This window comes from Eucalyptus grandis, chromosome 3 (assembly GCF_016545825.1).
Source record: "Eucalyptus grandis isolate ANBG69807.140 chromosome 3, ASM1654582v1, whole genome shotgun sequence".
Taxonomy (NCBI): domain Eukaryota; kingdom Viridiplantae; phylum Streptophyta; class Magnoliopsida; order Myrtales; family Myrtaceae; genus Eucalyptus; species Eucalyptus grandis.
In genome coordinates, this window is record NC_052614.1 from 32,530,495 (window position 1) to 32,553,599 (window position 23,105).

The 23,105-nt window shown below is 38.0% G+C and overlaps 2 protein-coding genes across 2 annotated transcripts; one reads left to right on the forward strand and one right to left on the reverse strand.

The window, feature by feature from the left end:
- Positions 1-4,989: 4,989 nt before the first annotated feature.
- Positions 4,990-6,668, forward strand: LOC104436980 (class V chitinase CHIT5). The gene is made up of 3 exons (XM_010049841.3): positions 4,990-5,084; positions 5,225-6,313; positions 6,406-6,668. The coding sequence occupies exons 2-3, from the start codon at positions 5,227-5,229 to the stop codon at positions 6,426-6,428; spliced, it is 1,110 nt and encodes a 369-aa protein (XP_010048143.2). The 5' UTR covers positions 4,990-5,084; positions 5,225-5,226; the 3' UTR covers positions 6,429-6,668.
- A 2,731-nt stretch (positions 6,669-9,399) lies between these two features.
- LOC104437158 (probable CCR4-associated factor 1 homolog 7) lies at positions 9,400-10,934 on the reverse strand. The gene is given in 4 exon segments (XM_010050057.2): positions 9,400-9,727; positions 9,730-10,041; positions 10,044-10,620; positions 10,762-10,934. Coding segments are annotated over 3 exon segments (819 nt in total). The 5' UTR covers positions 10,447-10,620; positions 10,762-10,934; the 3' UTR covers positions 9,400-9,623.
- Between the last annotated feature and the right edge of the window lie 12,171 nt (positions 10,935-23,105).

A 23,105-nucleotide genomic window follows, 5' to 3' on the forward strand; every position in this document is an offset into this window, starting at 1 on the left:
ATTTTTGGTAATAACCAAAGTGTGATTTAGTTGATAAAGAGTACGATGTATCATGAGAGCACAAGACTTATCGACATACGGCATTACTTTGTGCATGATGAGGTTACCAAAAGTACAGTTATGATGAAGAAAGTATTTGCGGCGAATAATTTGGCAAATATATTGACCAAACTAGTTCCTTTGACCACATTCAAGCATTGTTTGGACTTGATTGGTGTTTTAACCATTTGATTTGCTTAGGCAGCGTTGGTGGCCTTTTATCCCTTGTTTCTTACACCAAGTATGCTTGCGTAGGCTTAGGGGTGTGCATCGTCAATCCCACCATTTTAAGGGTAGCCTTGTGTATTCACTTTTGGTGGTGAAGGAGAGAGGTCTTGTGGCATTTAGCATAATGTTCTTTTCGAGATTTGAAGCAAATGTGGAGATTTATTGAGTTTTGACTTTCAAATTAGGGTATTTTAGACCAGTCTTGGCATAATGCTATTTTGGACATTTGAAGCCAATGTGGAGGTTTGTTGAGTTTTGACTTTCCAATTAGAAATAAGGGTATTTTAGACTATGCACTTTTGTTTTAGGGTTTTTTTGAAGGGATACTAAAGGGAATGTGTTTAATAACACATAAAAAATCCTAGCCTCCATATTATTTCCTTTTCTTTCTATTATTATCTTTTTGTTAGATCTTTAGATCTTGCAGCTCACCAAGTGGTTTTTAGAGCTTTTGGATTGTACTCTCATACTCTTTGTTGAAGATAGTAAAACCCCTCTCTCTCCTCATGATTTTTCCCGTTTTGGGTTTCCACGTAAATTTTGTGTTTTGTGTGATTTCGATTTTGCTTTTATCCTTTACTGCTTGCTTGTGCTTCGATTGATGCATCTTTTGGCATTTTTTTGCAATGGGCTATAAGCCGTTGTCCGAGCTATGGCTAGCGAGCTATTGATCTTGACTTCATTTGATGAACCTCAAGCCAATCCTCATGGGTCCTTATGGCTTGGGTGTATCACCTCGACTTTTTGAACTTTTCTAAATTGTCTTTGAGTTAAATGAAATATTAAGAAAAATAACAAAATGACAATCTTTAATCTACTATGAGAATAACAATATATTATGGATGATTGTAGACTCTACTCCTCCAAGAATTTGTAACTTTCAATAAACTACCAAAATTGTGTGCATGCTAGACAGTCGGCATTTGTAAGGCTATTGGTTCATTAACATTATTGTGAAGTTAGGAGTAGGACCTGAGCAAGTCCTTAAAAGGCTTAAGGAGAAAACAAGCAGGAAAACCAGCCTGTGGTGGGAGACCCCGCGCTATCCTCTGTATTCCCTCTCTATCAGGAAGACAAAGATAAACATGGAATTTTGGGGCCTCACAGTGATGAAGGTAGACACCATGTCAGGACTTAGGTTCTGGCTACCATTGGATAGGCGGTATAGTAGCCTCCCGGGCCTGGGGTGAGTGAGGGTGGGTGAAATGCCCACAGCTGTGTCTTGGGCAGGCCCTCACGAGCCCAGTGGCTTGTAGATGCATTGAGGCATCTTGGCCTTTGCTTGGGGTTGTGTGCCGTGCGAGATGAGGTCCATAGCCTACCGTTTAGACCATACAAGTGGCTGGACAGCAAACTTTCAACAGTTTTCTATTGGATAACATTTTTCTCATTTTCTAATGTTTAGATCATCTAGGCAAATGAGATGATGCACTATCATTTCATAGTCAGCAAGAGGCCTATACCTTGCTATCAGGAAAATGATTTTCTTTTTAAAATTCAGAAAATATTGGCTTTTCATAAATTTTCGTTTTCCTTCCTGGAATCGGCCAAGAGCAAGCTGCATGCCCATCTCAGTTTATTTTGTTGTGGTAGAGGAAAAATAGAAAGAAGGAAAAGTCGAGAGGTAAAAGTAGAGGAACAAAACACAATAACCTTCCTCATTGCAGTTGAGAATTTGGAATCAAGAACCAACAAGAAATATCAATTGCTTCCAACTGTAGAAACATGAATTTCTTGGCCGGTCGTGTGCTTGAAAGCACTTCACTTGTTCCAGGCTGACCTAGAAAATCACAAATGATCCACATCAACGGCTTCATCAAATCAAGCATGGATATTTTCTTGAGCTGTCACTTGAGCGATACCGCATCGTACTTCTCATTGTTGACTCGGTGCCTGTGGCATTACAAAGGATTTCATTGTAGACGAGTCTTGCTAGGTATGTGTCTTTGTTGCAAGTGTTTCTGTTGTGCTTGATTCAAATAGTGCATTATCAGATGAGTTGACTTGTTCCGCCATAATTACTTCCATATTCGTTGAGTGGGGTTTGACAATGAGTTTTGAGTCAATGATTGGAAAATTTCATTTTCTCGATCATAATTCACATAGAAATTCAAGAGCCGGGAGTCTTAATTGAATTGGAGAGACTCGAATTCACACTAGTGTCATAGATTTACTTAATTTAGATACCATGTAATTAAGTACGAAATGAACGGGCCCAACAAAATCCTTGTATAACTTCTTCAATTTCACGAAAAAAGAGAAATATGACTTATAGGTGTTGGCATGTATATATACAAATAATTTGCTTGAAGTGATTTGGTGTCTTATGGAGTCATAGAGGTCATAATCTACTTAGGCGGAGGTTACCCAATGCAGATGGTCGTTTTGAGGTGAAAATTATATCATTTGGCTGACGGACATGTATCTTGTTCGACTAGTTTTTGATTTGTCGGTTACATGCTTGAAGGTGAACATGTAATTCTAAAATAGATAACAAAGAGAAAAAAAAAAAAAAAAAATCTCTCTCTGCTTCCATCACCACAATATGTTAAGTGTATCATCACGATGGATCTATCTTCCTCCAATCAGGAATGGAAGAAAATATGTTGCTTTTTTGTAAAGTGAAATGATAGCTACAAAACATTAAAAAACATTTCGACATGATATCACCACTACACGTTTCTCAACGGATGATATGGTGCATTTTCCATCTATGATCGATGATAGAGTCAATAAAATTGTACCGTAAGAACGAATGGCAAAATCACGAGATTTTACAATATATGTTACTAAATTCATTTCATGGAAAGCGTTGACAAAGGTAGAAATATATATATCATCGGGTATTTTCCATGACACAGCATTAGAACTCATGTTGTAAAGAAACTAAGCCACGGATCATGAAATTAAATACTCAAGATATTCGAATAATATACTAGTAGCACAATTAAAAGAGCACGAAACATGATAAATTGCTCAGGGATAAACAGAGCTGAAATCTATTTTTCCAAGGAAAGTACCAATTCCTTCTATTTTAATTACTAGATAAAACAAAGCCACATCGATTACCAATATATGTTCGACGTGGATGTCACAATGTTATCTTGTATATGATCTGATTTATATAAAGGATGTAATATAAGATCGAACGTGTAATTGAATTCATGTACCGTACTTAACAAGATAAGGCTTGTTATATAATGGTAGCTTGGATATAGGCCGACATCTAATTAAAAAAAATTTGTGATTTTGAATTCAGGTTTTTAAACAAAGTTGGCATCTCATCTTCCTTTGCATTGACAATTCCTTCCATTTTAATTACCAAATAAATCAAAGCCACAACGATTACCAGTATAAGTTTAACGTGGATGTCACAATATTATCTTTTTATGATCTAATTTACATTCAGAGCTTATAAAGGATATAATAGAAGATCGAGCGTGAACTTGAATTGAAGTAGTATACTTAACAGGATAAGGCTTGTTACATAATGCTGGATTCAATATAGGATGGCACCTAGTTATGAAAAATTGCGTGATTCTTAATGTAGGTTTTTAAACAAAGTTGACATCTCATCTTCCCTTGCATTGACAATTCCTTCTATTTTAATTACCATATAAAACAAAGCCACAACGATTACCTATATAAGTTGAACATGGATGTCGCAAAATTATTTTATATGGGCACGCGTGTTTTTTTATTTATGTTCTTTTTCTGTTCTCGGGAACATAAAAAAAAAAAAAAAGTGTTTCCTGTCCCGGGGAACAATTTTTGAATAAAAACGCGTTTGATAAATTTGTTCCAGAAATAAAAACAGAAACACGTTTGGTAAATTTTATTTTTTTTTGTTTCTTTTAATTTTTTAATATTTTTATTTTATTTTTCATTTTTTCCTTTCTTTTTATTTTTTATTTTTTCTATTTGCCGGTCGACGGCCTTCGGCGACCGGCCGACGGGGTCGACAACCTTGCCTAGCCACGATGAGGCTCGCGCGGCCCCCCGGCGAGGCTCCGCCGAGGTCGCCAACTCTCAACGGCATCGCAGCCTCGACGGCCGATCACGCCGTATGGCCGAGGCCAGCGACCGCGAAAGAAAAAAAGAAGAAAAAAAGAAGCAGAAAAGAAGAAGAGAAGAAGAAGAGAGAGAAGAAGAAACATTTTTTCAAAATTGTTTATGGAATGAGAAGTAAGTTTTTTTTTTTCGTTTTTTGTTCTTTTGTGTTCCGGGAACAAAAGAACAAAAAAACAAAAACTTTTAGGAATAAAACATGCAGGCCCTATATGATCTGATTTACATTTAGAGCTTATAAAGGATATAATATAAGATTGAACATTGAATTCATGTACCATAGTTAACGAGATAAAGGCTTATTATATAATAGTAGCTTCGATATAGGCCGGCAGCTAATTATAAAAAAATTGTGTGACTCTGAATGTAGGTTTTTAAACAAAGTTGGCATCTCATCTTCCCTTGCATTGACAATTCTAGGTCAACGGGAGGTTGGATTTCCTTTAGTAGCATAACGCGGAAGCTTCTAGCTGAAGTGAATTTCTGGACCTCGCATATTAAAGTCTCTTGCATGCAGATTGGCTGCAACGCATGCTGGCTTATTCAGTAACCCAAAGTCACCGGAGCACTCACGTCGACGTGCCTCTCGGATCGAACAGGCCGATTAAAACCCGGGGAGCATCTAACTTGACGCTCAAGGATTCGCTCGAGAAAGAGATTTCCAAGCGAAGAAATGGCCGGTCATCTCGGACACACCTCCATGTAAACAGAGCTTCCTGTACAAACAAGCTCGGCCCACTTGTTCCCGGGTAAGTTTGACTACTTCTCAAGTTGTCTTTAATTCCTCGATCGACGCGTTCGAAGTTCCAAATGACAGTTAAATAGCGACAGATACCTCACATCCCAACAGGAGACTTGGATTTTAACATAGCTCCTGCGAACTTTGTAGGCATGGCCAGTCTTCGAATAATCTTGTCGCTTCTGCTTCTAGCGGCCTTAGGCATAATTGCTCAGTGTGGCGCCTCTCGGGCTATCAAAGCAGCTTACTGGCCGTCAGATGCTGAATTACATGCATCCTCCATAGACACCTCGTATTTCACTCACATTTACTATGCGTTCCTCTTGCCCGAGCCAACCACGTTCAGGCTCAATGTCACTGCGTCTGACCAAACCAAGCTGCCTGGATTGACGGGCATGCTGCAGAAGCGAAAGCCGGCGGTAAAGACCCTCCTATCCATAGGTGGAGGTGGGTCGGACTCAAATGTGTTCTCCAGGATGGTGAACAGCTCAGAGACTCGCACAGCATTCATAAACTCCACCATTGAAGTAGCTCGAAAATACGGTTTTGATGGAGTTGACTTGGACTGGGAGTATCCAGCTGATGAACAAGACATGTCCAACCTCGCTCTGCTTTACAAAGAGTGGAGAAAAGCCCTGGATAAGGAGTCCAAAAGAAGTGGTAAAATCCGCTTATTACTGACGTCTGCTGTGTACTATGCATCAGGATTTCAGGTTTGGGGTTCGCCCAGATCGTACCCCAGTCAGGCAATCCGGAAGTACGTGGACTGGGTCAGCCCCATGTGCTTCGACTATCACGGGTCCTGGGAGAATTTCACGGGCGAGCATTCGGCACTCTATGATCCGAAGAGCAACATCAGCACGAGCTACGGAATCAGTTCGTGGATTCGAGCTGGTGTGCCGAGCCACAAGCTGGTGATGGGCCTACCGTTGTATGGGAAGACATGGACGCTCCAGAATCCAAATGTTACTGGCGTCGGGGCTCCAGCTGTTGGAGTGGATCCTGGAAACGATACCTTGACATACAAACAGATCGTTGAGTTTAATGTGCAGAACCATGCAGCAGTCAAATTCGACGAGGAGTCGGTGTCGTACTACTCATATGTCGGAGTCACTTGGATTGGTTATGACGATGTTCGGTCTGTGCGGAGGAAGGTCCGATTTGCTCGGTCTCAGCGCTTGGGTGGGTACTTCTTCTGGGCTCTCGGCCAGGATAAGAACTGGATCATCTCCAGACAAGGTACCAATGAAATCACCTTTTAATGTCCATTACACACAGTAATCACGTGTTGATTCTAACATGTTTGCTTCTTACCCTTCTACTGAGGACAGCCTCGAGAGCTTGGGATCACTGATGAACATGGAAAGACTGTCCGGAGCATGTGACGATTGCAATATATGCATTTAACTCGTTTGAAATTTGGTCAATTGTTGACTTCTCTCAGACAACTTTACAATTATTCCCGGAAAAATTCTCAGATCTCATCTTGAAGGTTCATGATCTCCTAGGATATCCTGTTCATATCGTTGGAAAGTGGGAGCCTTTGTGTGTGTATGTTTATCTACCTTTCAATTCAATTTCTGATTTGCTCAAATAGATTCCTTTCATTGAGTTACACAACCAGCCTTTCCATCAAACATCTGCGATTGCCAATTTCAACAACTAACGATGAACAGTGAAGTGAAGAACATGAGAAATAACATGCAGTAGCATCTCCCTTTTTCCAGTGTCGTAAAGCACAAGTATCGAAGGATTAGTTGCTGACCAAAGGACGATATAATTGGGTAACAAACTAAAGCAATTGGTAATTTCGCATAGCTGTGGCTAGAGGAATTCTGTAGTCTGGGTGCTTCTAGTGAAGAACAAACCCCGTGCACTCAATCTTTCAAGTGCAAAATCCAGGGGTTGGAAATGAGATCAAAATCGTTGAGCTCAGTAACTGAAGATATTGACAAGCAGAAATAAAATGAATGGAGTGATTTTTCAGAAGTAGTTTTCTTCTGACTTGAAGATTAATGAACAACACGGGCATTCCAAGGACAGTAGAGGTAAGGAAACTAAAAATGGGCAAGTTAAAGTGCAAAATGAATCGTGCAGCATATCCGCAAACACATACATAGAACAGTTAACGCCAGCAAACAGGAATCATTCTCTCCTCAGTTTGAGATGCATCATCTCATTCACATTGTGTTTGATAATAATAGCAGACGGAAAAGGTATAGTGCATACAAACCTGAAAAGTTGAAGTATGGTTATGTCAAGTAGATTTGAATCAATCCCCATAAGGTTGAAGATGATGCGCCTCAGATTAATTCAGCTAGCGAGCACACTCTATCTGCCACAATCTCCCGTCATGCATCTGCAGTGCCTTCTACAAATGCTGTAGCCACTGTCTGACAGATTTTTATTCAGAAAAACTGAGACGTGGATGCAGAAAGAAGCAAACATGAAGCATTCTATTTGTCACAAGTTTCTCTTAAACAATCAAAGAGAATAGATTCAATAAAACTAAAAGTAGTATTGTGCAGAGAAATTTATTCATCACTGATCAATGCCCAAAGACAAAATGAGCCATGATCAAAGAAGTGTTTATGATGACATTCAATGGTCCAAATTTTGCAAAAGCAATACTCCGAAACTGAAAATCAAAGTTAGTAAATTATGGAAACACGCCAAATTTGGTTGATCACGTCACAACAATCAGTGTATCCCTCTACTTGCCACTTTGCTTTCTTATCCTTGCCAATCCAGAATTTGCAAGGAGGAACAACCAGCATGTCTACTGTCTCTGGGCATTATCTCACGATGAAATGTTCGCAAGTCATGACTTAGCCCCATTTGTGACCCCTCAATCCAAGGTGGGCAGACCCTGTCACCACATCCCCACCAAGAAATTACAGGTTCAGAATCCATTTTAACAAAGCGATATACCCATTCATACAACCGCGGGCAGATTCAACAACTGGACTTTGCATTTGTTAAATTAATGCCCTTACCACTAGGCCATCATCACTGGCAGTCGATACTTGCACATTTGAACGTGATATTCCGCACGCACTATTCATGATATTCAATTATCATGTAACAGAACAAAGCAACCCATTTATATTAGAACCATCCATGCCTCTGCATATAAAATGAAGATAATAGTAGCACCTCAAAATAAGTTCTATATGAAAGAGACATACCAAAACAGCATGTAATGTGACGCAAAGATGAGCATAAAGCATGAACACGAGGATGAAAAGAGAGTCAACATTATAAGGAGTTGAAAGCACCTAAGGTAAAAGATTAATTGCAACAAAAAACAAAGAGCTCAGGCTAAAGTAACTCGAGATTTTGGTTACAGCTTAGAAAACATGCAGACTGAGAAACAGATCATTGTAGCAAAAAAATTAGCCCGAGTTTACAAAGAGAACTATGATCCTTACACTCAAGTGGTCCCCAGACATTCATCAATCTCTCCCCATATATCCATTTTCAATCAGCGCTCTATCCATCCTCCACGCCCAGCATCTCAGCAAACAGATGGGGTAAATACTTAGTTTCAATGACTGGATTATTAACTCACCATTCAACAACCATCATCTCATATTCAATTAAAATGATGCTGGAAGGAAAAAAAAAAAATTCTATCCATCTATAAAAAGGTTGAAGAATTGGTGTACCAAGCTGCTGGAGTTGATCCAGAATAAGCCAGAAAGACACTAGATGGGAACACTCGTCTGTCAATTCCAGCTATAGTGCAATTTTTCAGCAAAGTCTCTGGTGATGCATCTGCAGCACCTCTGGCACAAGTAAAGTTCGAGTAATCATAATTCATAGACACTTTCAATTGACATTGTCATTCAAATAGACCAAGACAACAGTGCAAAAAATTTACAATTAGGGAGCAAATATAAAACATCTGATTTGCCACAACTCTCTTACATAATCAACTGGGCAAATACAATTGAAGTGAAGCTAATATGTTGGAAAGTAGACTCTAATTAGCCACGAATCAAAGATGCTTGCAATAATGCCACTATATGCTCCAAAGTAAGCAAAAGCAAATGTACACAATTGTAGTCTTACAAAGCTCTGCCAACAATGAAAGTATCAGGTTAGAGCACGTAACTGTAATTTCTACATTTGATCGTAGTAACTAGAATGCACTATACAGCACACCTAATTAATTACTTGCCATAAAATCTTCATGTCAGGAAATCAAAATAAAGGATACAATTTAAATGGGAGTTAACAGCTTATTAATGATACATACACCAAAATAAAAGGTGAAATGAGATAAAGCATGAGCATGAGCAGAACAATGAGCAGAGAGCGGATATAAGAAGGAATTGTGAACGCTTTATTAGAAGACTAATTGCAACAATTTACAAGAGCTCAAGCTAAAGCCAACTCAAGGTTTTGGTTACAGCTTAAAGAGCATACAAACTTAAAAGCAGGTCATACTAACATAACAATTAGCCAAAGTTTACAAAGAGAACTAGAACTTTCACACGCAAGTAGTCTACAAATATTCATCAAATCTTTCCCAAGCTATCTTCATTTAATTAGAACTCAGTCCATCCTCAACACCAAGGCCGTACAATACACCAGCGTACTTTTCTGTGGAGCCATTGAAGAACATGTCCCTCAACTTCAGGAAAGTAAAGCCGTGAGCAAGCTGTCAGACCCAGCTTGATGGCACACGCCAAACCTCTCAACTTCCAACAATTCAGCAAGCTTATTCAAGCCGCCGTGAAGACTGTTGCAGAACTTCATCAAATGCTTGATGTCGTACACCATGGGGAAATATATATTGATCAAATCAAAGAACCCCACTTGCGTATCAGGCAAACTCCGGCAAGTCAACAACTTAAGCAGGTAACCGAAATCGTACCCGCTATGAAAGGTAACCCAGTTAACATCAGCATTCAAAACAATCCCAGAGGACATCAAGAGCTCACCGAAGCGTCTCACGTCAACCCCTTCTCAGTATTCTTCTTGAAATCAATGCCGCACTCGCGCAGCAACTCGATCGAATCGCCAGCAAACATGTCCTCTGTAACGTTGAACTCGCGGAAATTGAACTGCCAAATGCAGTACTTGTCCGTGCCGCAAGTGGGCAAGTTCCCGTTCTCGTCCGTAAAGGTGAGCCCCAACTGGATCAACTTCAACATATCGACGTTATTCTTCAAAGTCAGGTAGTTATAGTCGCTGATGTTCTTGAAATTCCCCACCGGCCGCGAAACAACACCGGGGAACTCGGTATCCATCGCGACATAGCTGAATCTGTCCACGACTTCGCGGATTAACGCGAACTCCTCTTCGAGATTATCGTTCCACACCTCCCGAATGTCAATCGAATCATCCTTCAGCGGCACCGCCATTTCCCACGTCCCGATTCCAAAACCACAGCTCGGCCTAGCTCTATCAAGTCCAGATCTGGAAGTAGATCCTCAAACCAAACGCTCGGAAAAAAAAAAAAAAAAACCCTCGAAGCCGAAAGCCCGGTCGCCGCTCGAGCTCTCAAAGCCGGAGCCTTTCCGCCCTTAAAGACAGATCTGAAGCAAACCCAGATCAGGAAACAGCGGATTAGAGACGGGAAACGCTTCGGAAGGGAACGATCTCGCTGAAAATCGAACCCGACCCAAGACAGCTACAGGGGTCGACTAAGGAAACTGAACACGCACGTCAGATCTTACCTCGGATTCGCGAGATGGGCGCTCGAGATCGACAGATCTAGTGCTCGGAAAGGGCATCCCGAGCGTCGTCGTGGGAGAGATTTCAGGTCAACGAAGCACGCGGAGAGAGAGAAAGAGAGAGAAGGGACGAGGAACTTTACTGGGGCGTCTTCTAAACCACTGAAGAGACGGGCAGTACATCAGGAAATGGGGGAAAGCGACGTTTGGACAAGCGAAAGAAAAAGGCATATCCGACGTCGTGTCGTTCTGAAGAATCTTCCCGGAACGACGTCGTGCCGGTCGCCGCCTCGTGCCGTAGCGCTTGCGCCGCGCCATGAGCGTGTTCATCCTGCTCGTCCCGGACCCTGCATTTGGAAGGCTGTCCTTATTTCATTAAATAAGCATTAGCCAAATGCGGGGAAAAATTTATTGAGAGAAACGAATGTAGCGCGACACTGACATAATTAATCGAACGTGATTTAATGCAGTCCTTTACTGAAATGAAATTTCAATCGTACACGATAAACATAATATTTATATCGGGCATAAGGATACTAAAAATCATAAAAATATTTTATGACATTCACTTTAGTACTAAAACTTTTCATTAATCCAATTAAGTGTCGAATCGAAGAAAAAAATAATCATTTAAGTGCATATGGCAATAAATTCCGATCGAAATTATTATCTTTTATGATAAAATGTTTAATTTGACGTGACCTTTTTTTATATTAGAAATAAGTCTACTGTGGACTTCTCATGTGATTGGCCTGCCTAAACTCATTACATGAAGGCTGGCCTAAACGACATCCCATGAAGCCTATCTCAAAATAGACGGAAAAAATTCTCTTGGAATCGGATATGAGAAAGCTCCTTCATCTCCGTTACCCTCTAGACACCCTTGGCTATCTTCGATCACTGACAGTTGCTGCCATATCTCCATCCTCAGCCACCTCAAGCTTGGCCGCAACTGAAATAGGGAGCTTGGTCACAAAAAATGAAGAGTCATTTTTTTTTTTTTTTAGTTGTAGAGAGCTGATAGAAAATCCTTTCATTGAATTCTCTCATTTACAGATCTCCTTCATAGATTCCAGGCCATTAATAACCATCGTTGCTATTCACCGATTCCAAGCTACGCTGCAAATCTTGCTATTTTTGCCCTGTTTCTTGGTCGGAAAGCTTGAAGTTTCGGTCTTTCTTTGCCAACGAAAATGCTTCGAGAATCCTTGCTTTCTGGTTTGAACCCGGATCTGAGGCCAATGCTTCCTTGCTCTAATTTTGGTGAGCTTAGATCCAAGAGTTTACATCTCACTGTTTTCTCTATTTGTCGGTTAGGAAACTTGAAGCGTTTCAAGCTCGCTTGGTCCTCCGTGCTCTATGTCGCTCTATTTCAGTGCCTCTGTGATTGTCATGTATGTTGTCTACTCGATCTTTGCTTATGTCCACTGCAAGATTCAACTCTTAATTTTAAAAGAAAATCGAATTAGGGTTCCAAATTTTGGAAAATGCTCGATTGTTCGATTTTGGATTTTTATTTGGGGTAAAACATATAGATGACGTCATTTAGGAATATATATGTTGATTAGGCATGCCCACAAGTTACTGTGGTCAAAGAAACTAATAAAAAATTATAATGCCAAATTTTCAAGTCATCATTTTTTTAAGTGATACTAAAATAATTGAACGAAAAATTTTAGCACACCAATGTGAACAACTATAAAACTTTCGGCCTCTTTCCTTTTGCAGCCACCCGTTGAGAGAGGTGGCAAAATTGTGATTAAAGCCAACAGGAGCCAGCTTGCCACATTTGACCAAGACCCAACAAATCCACGCCAATTATTTTTCCAGGAATCAAGTTGCGTGGGCGGCGGATCATGCCTGGACGTGGTCGACGAGGGCCACGAAATTCGTGAGATTTCGACTTTTATATATTTTATTACTCATTTTTCCTAAGACCTGTAAACTAGGTCGATGTATGGGGACGGTGATGGTGATGGTGATGGTGATGATGATGAATGATAGGGATAAGACTGGCTTTGTCCGAAGTTCCGCGATTAAATTAAGGAATGATCAGGACGGAGAGAGAGAGCGATTAGATGCCCACGGTTTGACCGTGTCATTTGCGCTTACTTTTCAACATGAGCCTAGGAATTCCGGTGTGAATGAATACGAGGTTGCTTTCGATGACTTGGGTCTTTGCTCGAATGCGATTTGAAGGGGTGGAGCTTGAGAGAGGCTGCTGATGTTTCCTGAGACTTGCTGAAAATGGAATTTTAAGTGGAGGTTGCAGCTTTTTGGATCGACAGTGCGTGGTCAAAGCCCAAAAATATGTGATAGGCCCAATAAGAATTTCAAATATGGACCCGGTGCGGATTCTTCCTTGGTCAGAAAGTGAAGTGTCTCCAATATATTATACCCTTGCGTTTTTTTTTTTCTTTCTTTTGAATGGATGAGGAAGCTAGGTAGGTAAATTCGGGGCTTACGAAATATCATACTAGCATAACGGGCAGTGTAAGACGCGAATCTGAATTGAGATGGACCAATCCGAAAAACATTGGATTGTTTAGGTGTGCTAGTGTGTAAAATCGAACGTGTAATATGCGTGTTAGGTTTTACAAAAAATTGACCATATTATCGCTCCCGAGAATCCAAAATGTTACTTATATGCATTGGGTGTACGAAATGTTAATCATGAAAAAAGAAGTGGTAGATAGTTAAAGGTAACCCTAATATCCTTTCCTTCACAAAATCAAAATCAATCTCCAATAGTGTGTGGTACAAGGATGGTAAATGATTACCAACCAATTATATAGGTGTTGGCATTGTTATAGAACCTGGTTGTTGCAACGAATTACTGGTACCCTCCGTTTTGCCCCACTTTTTGGACGTGTCCATCATGTTTTGGACGCGGTTAGTGTCAATTTCCAATAATAGGTTCGATATTCATGCTAACTGCTTCTTCATGTATGCAAACCTAATTCTACTTCGCGCCTCGCCACAATTTCCATCGCTTCTTTTAAGACCTAGGTTTGACAAGAAAATAATCGTTCTCATATTTTTTTTTTTTTTAACTTTAACTGGTTTAGCATTAACCCAACCGTTTTTGCCACGTGTATGCTAATCACATGTATGCTAGTCACCTATGTCACGTGTTTGGTTATGATATTCATGTTCTGTGATTGTTAAAACCTAAATTTTCTCAACAGTTCAAGTTAGGAAATTTGAGGATTGTGGCGAGTCTTGCTTTTTGAGAAACAAATCAATCAAGGATCCTTTGTGTCTCAGTTGCATGTAGAAATTAGGAGCATTGCATTTATTAGCAATTAAGCATCATTTTTTCAATAAACCAAAGTTAACTTTTGGGTTGCCTTTTTGTCAAACTTAAAAAAATTTAAAAATTTGAAATATCAACTCTCGACCAAAAATTACAAAAACATAACAATTTTGCATATAGATCTCAATTTATTATAGCCGTATAGAATTAGGTCTTTAAATTTCAAATTTTCATAAAAATGGTGAAAGGTTGAGCTTTCGGTCAAATCGAAGAATTTGACATTTAACAGACAAAATTTAGAATTTCATTAATTTCTGATCTTTTTTTAGATATATATGATTTGGAAACAGAAATACTTAGAAACTTCGCATCCAATTAAAGAAATTTGAACGTATGGAGCTAATTAACCATTTAGAGCATTTGGCATGACCACGTGAAAACCCTACAGAAAAACTCCCACCTTTTTTCCTCTCATCTTATTTCGGGGAGGGACAGGAGGCAAGCGGCACCAGTAAGAAAGGAAAAACCCCTCTTTTATTTGGCCAAGTTTCTCAAGGCACTGGGGGAGGGAACACATATATTTCTTGGGAAAAAGGGGGAACTGACGCACACGTTGAGCGCAAAACACCTCATCGGTAAAGAGTAAATCCGGGAATCGTTGCCTAATGCACATGGTCGCCGTTGCTCAGTGCCGGTAAATCCACGATGGATTCTCCATTGCCTCACTTGGTTCTTCGGCCGAAAGACCTGAGGATATTTGCCCTCGAGTCTTATCGTCGGCGTAAATCTTTGCCGATGAAATACTATGAAGTCCCCAGTCATCGTTTTGATTGGAAATCGCGATCGAAAACTCCTTTCAGCCAAGCTTATCTGTTGCCGTAAAGTTACCGATGCTCTTCTTTATCGGCGATGCCATCCGGAACCTCTTCGTGCGGGTTCGACCACTAACTGCAATCGGGATCTCTCCTTGGTAAAGGTAAGAATTACCTATCTTATTCTCGGTAACTTGTGGAAGAAAACCCACAACCTCTGGTCTTGGATGGTATTTGTCCAAAAAACTGCTATGTCTGTGTTGAAGTTGTGATTGAGTTGGTGATCTAAGTTTCCAGTAATGTTAATCATGATAGATTAGCATGAGTTGTTGCCTGAGTTTTATGTATAAATGATTGGGATAAGTGCACTATAAGTTTTAAAATTATTATGAAAGTGCAATTAAATCTTAAAATTTACAATCAAGCCAAATCCTAAAACTTGTTAAGTTGGTTCAATTATCCATTAACTCTCTCTGATTTGAATAAAATGCTTACATAATTTTTTTTTTTCAAAATATTTTCTTTATCTTATGTGGGAGGCTTATTTTGGTGCACGTCTAATTTTTAATATAAATTTTATTTAAATTAAATTTTAAAAAAGCAAGCCTTTGCCGCCGCTGCCCTATCATTGCTGAGAAGGGCCGATGTGGGAGGGGATGGGCAGCAGGGGTTGTTGGGCCTGCGGCCCTCTTGGTTTCTACCCTTTTTTAAAGATCATTTAGGGAGTGTTTGTTTTGCGGAATACATTTTTAGGGAAAACGTTTTCCTCATTTTCGTCGTTTGGGTCACTCAGGAAAATGGCAAACGTTTTCCTAGTTTCTAACAAAGTTTAAATTCGGGGAAAATAATTTCTCCTTTGAAATGACCGAAAACGTTTTTCGAATCTTCCAAAGCTTAGATTTGATGCTTGGTTTACAAACAATTATTCTTATAAAAATATATTTAAAAAATGAATTTGAATTTTTTATTTTTGGAAAATTAAAATTTGGAAAACATTTTTAAAATAAAAATAAAAAATTCGAATTTGCTTATTTATATTTTTTTCTTCCTTTTTCTTTTTGCTTCTTCTTCACTCATCACTGGCCACAAGGACGGGTGAGCTTTGGTCTCACCAAATCGAGCGATCTTATGGCCTTCGATAACAAGGCTTGAGCTTGCCCAAGGCCGATGAGCCTTAAGCCTCGCTAAATCGGGTAAGCACGTGGCCTGCAATGATGAGGCTTAAGCCTCGTCAGATTGGGTGAGCTCGCAGCTTCTAGCGGCCAGCTGGCGAGCTCGGCGCCTCTAGCGACAGTTGGAGCTCACCCCTTATAAGCCAGCTAGGAAAAAAAATTCCTGTGATGAAGTGTGAAATTATTTTTAAATAGGATCCAAACGATAGAAAACATTTTCAATTATACATCACCAAATAAAAGGAAAACATACCGTATTCTTGGAAAATGCTTTCCCGGAAAACATTTTCCTTTATCATTGAGTTTTCCGTAAAACAAACGCACCTAGATCAAATATCATTTTAACATTATATTTCATGATTTAGCTACGTTATTAAAATAAGCTATGTCAGCAACTCAATTCGACAAAAAATTAGAAATTGATTACATTTTTTTTATAAGTTTTAGATTTCAGTTGCACTTTTGTAATAAATTTTGAAACTTCCGATGTACTTATACCTAAATGATCCCACTAATTTTGCCCACCACTTATTTGACGTAAGGGAATTTATCTTCAGTTGTGAATTATTTTGGGTGCATATGAATACGTTTTACTCAATAGACATCATTTTGGTGATTATTAAGCGTGAAAATTTCTGCCATATCTCATCGTTGCTGGGAGTATTGCTGAATCCATCTTTTCTCTGTTTTGTATCGTGCGTCTCATGTAATGATCGATCAACGAAGGCCTTCCGGTTCTTGTCCAGTGAAGTTGAGATATTTTCTGGATTCGTTCCAGGTTTATTGTAGCAGGATGAAACTGGGAATTCTGAGGAATAGCAAACCACGCGTGAAAGATGATGGGAGGAGGAAAAAAAAAAGAAAATAGAAAGAAAAACGAAATAGGAAAAGAAGACAAACGGTGGAAGAAATAGGATGGGCTCATTTAGTTACGGTAGGAGATAGATTTAAGTTGATTTTGATGGGCTTGTCCTTATTTTGGTAGATTTGGGCTTAGCTTTGTTTGGACTAGTTTTGGGCTCTACTTGGTTAATTAGGTTTGGGCTGAATCTGGTCTAATAAGGTTGCTTTTTTGCAAAATGGGTTTTTGAAAGTTTATAACTAGTAGAGGGTTTTGATGTAATAAAGCCCGATTTGTGTCCATGGCCCAGACTTGGAGTCCACAACAGCCCATATTCGGACCGGGCCACAAGGGCCTAGCTTGGAAGCAATTTAGGTTGTTAGATTCTAGAATTAGATTTTGCTTAATTTCATTTAGTTAGTATATAGTTAAACTTTTTTAGCAAATCTCTTTGACATAATTTGATTTTTTGTAGGTTGATCTTTTAGGTAAGGAATTTGACTCAATTCAAATATAGCTCACGGGGTTACTATTATGGAGTTTAATAACAAGGCCATGTTATGTTCCTTACCCAACTAGTATCAAGTTTACTTTACTGAATTATTTGTAATCCTTTAATATTGCTTTTTCTGAGTTTTGATTTGCATATTTTAGTTGAATGGTTAGGTTACATTTTAGAGTCATACTAAATAATAAAAAAAAAAACATTGCATGGACATTTAGCGGACAAGAACTTGAGGACTCATAATTGGATAAAAAAATTGCATGTAACAATTAGTTAACAAATGATCGAGTTTACATATCAAAAAGGTGCTAGTTAGATAATGAGTGTAATTGAGTTCTTGATCTTAGATTTCTGATTGTGTAAGAATTGAGGTATCCTCCCGTGCTTTACTTGGTATCTAATTGACCTCAATAGGTTAATGATGATTCCTCATGATAGAATTCCTTTAGGCTTAATTGAACTAAAATGAAATTTCCAATGTTGTGCAAAGTAAGGGTTTAAAAAATCTCATGTTGATTGAGGACCATTGATCCTCAACTTAGCATTACCTTTGAACCCGTCATTCCCCAACTCCCATCCAAGAGGGTCGTGTAAGAGATTATGAGGTTGTGGGGCCTAACAATCTCTATTCATTTTTTTCCCCGAGCTTGCATCGTAAAATTTCCCAACGTTGATATCTCACATGCCAAACCTTCCACTGGTCAAACCTTTACCAATTTCAACCTTGTTGGAATTAATTGCGCTAAGACTTATAATTATAAAGTGAATACCTTGCTCGATATGATTTTTTTTTTTTTGGTAAGGAAAAAAAAATCATACCGAGATGTCTCATAAAGTCAATGTCTCTTTTAAAATGACCGATACTTATTTTGGCCATTTTTTAGGTGTTAATACATCCCTACTCCTCACATAAGAAAAAAGGTACAAAGATCGCCAGCCAGACCAAGATTAAACAACTGATTATTTGGAAATTAGTTAATGGATAAAATATGCAGGTCTAGTGAGATGATTTAATTTTAGTGGTTGTCATCAACTCCATGGGTTTAATCTTGTTTGGATTAGGGGCATGACGTCAATTGGTTTTGTCACTTTACCAAACGTAAACAACTCCATGCTTAGGCCTACCATCTGTGTATGAGGTTAGTGTTGTTTTGTGTAATCCAAATACTTGCCTATTATGAGTTATCGTCATTAGAAAAAGGATATTTATCCTCAAACATTTATGTATCTCTTCACTGAAAAATTATTGGTAATATCATAAAATGTACAAATGTTAAATTATAATTTGTAATGATTTCATTAGAAAATATTAGTAGAGTACTCGTCACACCATTAAATAAGGGAATGAAGTAATTTTCACTGCATTAACTTGTCTAATAAAACGCATGGTCGTTATTTTAAAAAATCAAATATTTCCTTATTGATATGCATAAGAAGTGTTATGAGGTGTTACTTGTTAATATGAAGAAAATAATTATATGTCAATCACACAACTCAAAAGGTATGATGAACCAGTTATATTGTCTGCGGGATATGCTTGCCCCTCCATGTGGTACTTAAATTTTGTAACCACTTACTTTGATTGACTTGTCAAAGTACATTTATTGAATTAGTATTCATGTATTAGATTAGAAGGTAAGAGAATACATAGGTGTAATTCTTTGTTTAAACACCATACATATATGGCAAAACTCTATATGAAATGCATCATTAACAAACTGCAATCATGGATATATCCGTATCTTTATCATACTGAAACGGATCCTATTATTAGAATCAAACTAATATTGATTCATACATAAGTCTTCTAATCAATAATAATACCAAAGAAAGAATTTTTTTTTAATTAATTTCTTTTTATCTGGAAAGTTTGCTTTTGTCCACAAATTTGCCACAGTTTTAAAGTTGTCGCAAAATACTGTATTTTTATGAATACCAATTCTCTTTCTCGAATTGAAGTAAATTAGAATTCTTAATTCTGCATTTGTAATCATTCTTTGATGTCCCACAATGGATTTATCCAGATCAATCTTGGCAATATAGCATTTTCATCATACATTCGGTTTAAATTTTGGGCTTTTTACTTGTGAACCAATGAAATTTTCAGAGTTTGGTACACAATGAATATTGTATCATTTTTTATAGACAAAATAATTGGTTGAATGATTAATATTTCGATTTGCATTGATTATATAAGAGTTGAATCCTTTTTTCATTTTGTCGATAATCAATCTATCAGTAGAAACGTTCATGAACTCCCTTAAATGCCTTGGAGCAGTGATTCCTTTGGTTTGGATCTTTACTACAACAATGATGTCAATAGATCAAAATACTTGTCTGTCTACAGCTCTATTGCATGTGCTTGGAGTAGAAGTTGTGCACAGATGTATTGCCATTCTATAGTTATTATTTGATACAAATTCTTTTTTAAAGAAGAGGAATCGACTAACTTGGTTAAGGTGCAGGGATCATATGTCTGTAATGCATTTTATTTCCTAGATTAGGTCCCATTCTTTTACCTTTTATCAAGAGTCGATGGCTATTCAAAATTTTTACTTTGACACCAAAGAAGAGCTTGACTTATTTCTTTACTTTTGTCCTACGTTTGTCTTTAATGGATATTTGATTTCATCCATTAATCTATTTTCTTCCCTTTAAGTCCTAGCTAAATAAGAACGTTAGTTTGTATTGTTTGTTCTTATGCTATGTTATGAATATTACCACATCAATCCAATACAATAGAAGCGTTAGGATTTACTTTTTGTGAGTTATTTTACGAGAGACTTAGATTAATTTGTGTGGGTTTGCTATGGATGTGATCTACCACCGGAAAATACTTGAGCAACTGAGTGACTGTAAACTCTACATTCTCTAGCTTTATAGTGGACTTCTTGGTAATTGGCTCTCTCCATGGAGTGATTACAACATTCAGGAATGAACTATGTAAATCTTTTATGTCGTATTGATTATCATTAGTTTCTCTGGTAATTTATTCTTAATGTAATTTTACCACATTTACATTGACACCAAAAAAAAAAAAATTCAACCAAATGCTTTATATCTTTCCTAATTGATCTTGACTCGACATTAAAAGGTAAATTGATTGTTTCCCCAATATCTGGATACTTTTTTTTTAATAGATTTCATTCATGAATCGATTTTCTTCCTAAGGGTTCTAGTCTTAATAAGAATGCTGCTTCTTATTGTATGTTTATAATTTATGAAATAAATGTACCATATCGATTCATATTAATACTTTTTATACTCTTTCCAGAAATCTAGAAATTTGCCTCAACTATAAAATAAATGATATAGTTTCAAATACATAGACAAATAAAGATGTCTTATGATCTATACTGTTAATGAACATATACGTTGATCCATATTGGGTAAGTTGTAGATATCAACTAATTTATGGTACAGATACTCATGAAAATAATCTAATTTTCACTTTTACGAATCAACACGTTCCCGAGAAAACGGAAAATGAGAGCTGGAAAGTGTTTTCGAATTTAAAATATTTTCCGAAACCAAACGGCCAGTCTCGACATAATATCGTGATAAAAAGATTGAAAAGACACGACGGGCACACCAACTTAAAATGATTGCATCCATAAACAAGTTAACAATAAAAAATTAATTCGATGAGAATAAAACATTTATGCATCTTCTGACAAAGACAAACATTTGTACTCCATTAGTATACTGAAAATCATATATATATATAGGATAATTAATCTCTTGTGGTTGTGAATAAATGACAAACAACTTGATTGTGTAATACATTATAACAAAGAAAATTATTAGATTCCTACTACGTCTGGTCTTATTCTATTCATACTCAAAGGCGTGTGTATATATGTACATATGGTTTCCTCCTAGCAACTTCATATTATTAAGAACATTGACTAATCCATGTTTGAACAAATTACTTGCACCAGGCCGCGGTAGGATATTCTTGAATCAATAGAAATTGCTGCTTTGATGATTATTTTCATATAACTTTACTTCACTGCAAAAAGTAAGCTAGATTTGGAGAGATCAAGTGCTTCATGATTTTTCAAGTCTTGTGTAGGAGATTGAATGTCTGAGAAAGTATTGTCTAAACATATTAAAATTGTAATTCGTTGAAGAGTGCCGAGAACACCCGCTAGAAACCTAACAAAACATAAACTTCACATTTTTCTGTGGCCTCTGCATAGTTCGTAACTCAGTCACCATCGTAAAATGAGTCCTTGTATTAAACAAACTGTTGAACAAAAAATTGGGAAAGAAACGACTAACCTTTCGATGCACAACAAAAGTGGTTATCCTGAAATATAAGTTGAATCACCGGTACGTAATAGATAAATTTATGACTTCACAATGGTCCGAATATAATCACGGGGAAGTATTCTTGTTTCATAGCCTTAATGCCAATTGTCTTCTCAAAGTGATGACGGAACTCTGTGTGTTTTCTCTGATTGAGAGGAGAAAATCATAAGCTTTACATTCATTGCCTTGATGACAAATTCCTCCAAGCCTCAAAGTTCAGGATTCGCTGACTTTGAAAGCATTTTCCACGCGGTAGTTCTTTAGCTTCTTCAAGTTGGATCGATCAGGTAAGCTTGGTAAGGAACTGCAGTCTCTGATGGCAAGATTTTCTAGTGATTCCAGTGCATCAACACCTAGAATCTCAACCAGTTTTGGACAGTCCCAAACTGCAAAGTCCTTGAGATTTGTAGAGTTAGATAAGTTGGACAATGTTTGAAGGAGGGGACAATTCGTAATCAACAAGACCCGTAGATTCTCCAAGTTGGAAAGGTCAACGACTTCAAGAAGATTGCAATTGCGAACTGTAAGGTTCCTCAAACTAGAGGGGAGCTGTCCAATCTGGTACAGGTTCTTGCAGTTGATGAGTTGAAGTTCTTTCAGACAGCAAAGGCAACTCAAATATGAGCTCACGCTGGTGATAGTTGGAAGTCCCAAAATACAATATGGGCTGTAAGTTCCCACTTTTGGAAGAAGGCAGGGGTCAATCACTGTTTTAGGGCGCACAAATTTTCAGGATTACTTTTGGATCCTAAAAATGTGAACCGATCAGGATCACTTTTGGATCCTAAAAAGTTAACCCCGACCCATCAGATTGCTTTTGGGTCCTAAAAATGTGAACCATCAGAATCACCTTTGAATCCTAAAAATGTGAACTCATCGCTGAAGAAGAATAGTTCCAGATTTCTTAAGTTCACAAGATTGGAGATCTTTGGAGCTTTATTTGTGGCCCTCGAGGACAGACATAGACTTACCAAACTTTGGGGAAGCTTTGGTACATCCTCTACATGTGTTCCTATTAATTTCAAAATCTTCAATGAAGGTAGTCCACTGATATCACTAGGAATGATAGTTAGCCGCAAGCAATCCTCCCCATAAATCTCTTCAAGTTTCTCCAACAATCTAATTGTCTGGGGTAACTTTTTCATGTTACTTCCGTTCATCTTCAACACTTTCAAGCTATGTAGATAGACAATAGTTTTTGGCAACTCTTCAATGGCTGTGTAGGAGACATCCAATGTAGCTAAAAATTTCAGTATCCCAATCGAGTTGGGAAGTGTCCTTAGCCTGGGAAATCCACAAACGACCAAGCACTCAAGATTTACGAGTGCTTTGATCGAACTTGGGACTTGATTAATGCTTCCAGAGAATACATAGTTATCTATGAGCAGCTCAGTCAAAGCTTCCAGAGAACCTAGTTCAACCGGCAACTTTTGGAGAAGAAAACATG

Excerpts from the sequence above, each read along its gene's own strand:
- LOC104436980 (XM_010049841.3), top strand. The coding sequence starts at position 5,227 with ATGGCCAGTCTTCGAATAATCTTGTCGCTTCTGCTTCTAGCGGCCTTA. Across the intron at positions 6,314-6,405 it reads CTGGATCATCTCCAGACAAG|CCTCGAGAGCTTGGGATCAC; the intron begins GTACCAATGAAA and ends TACTGAGGACAG.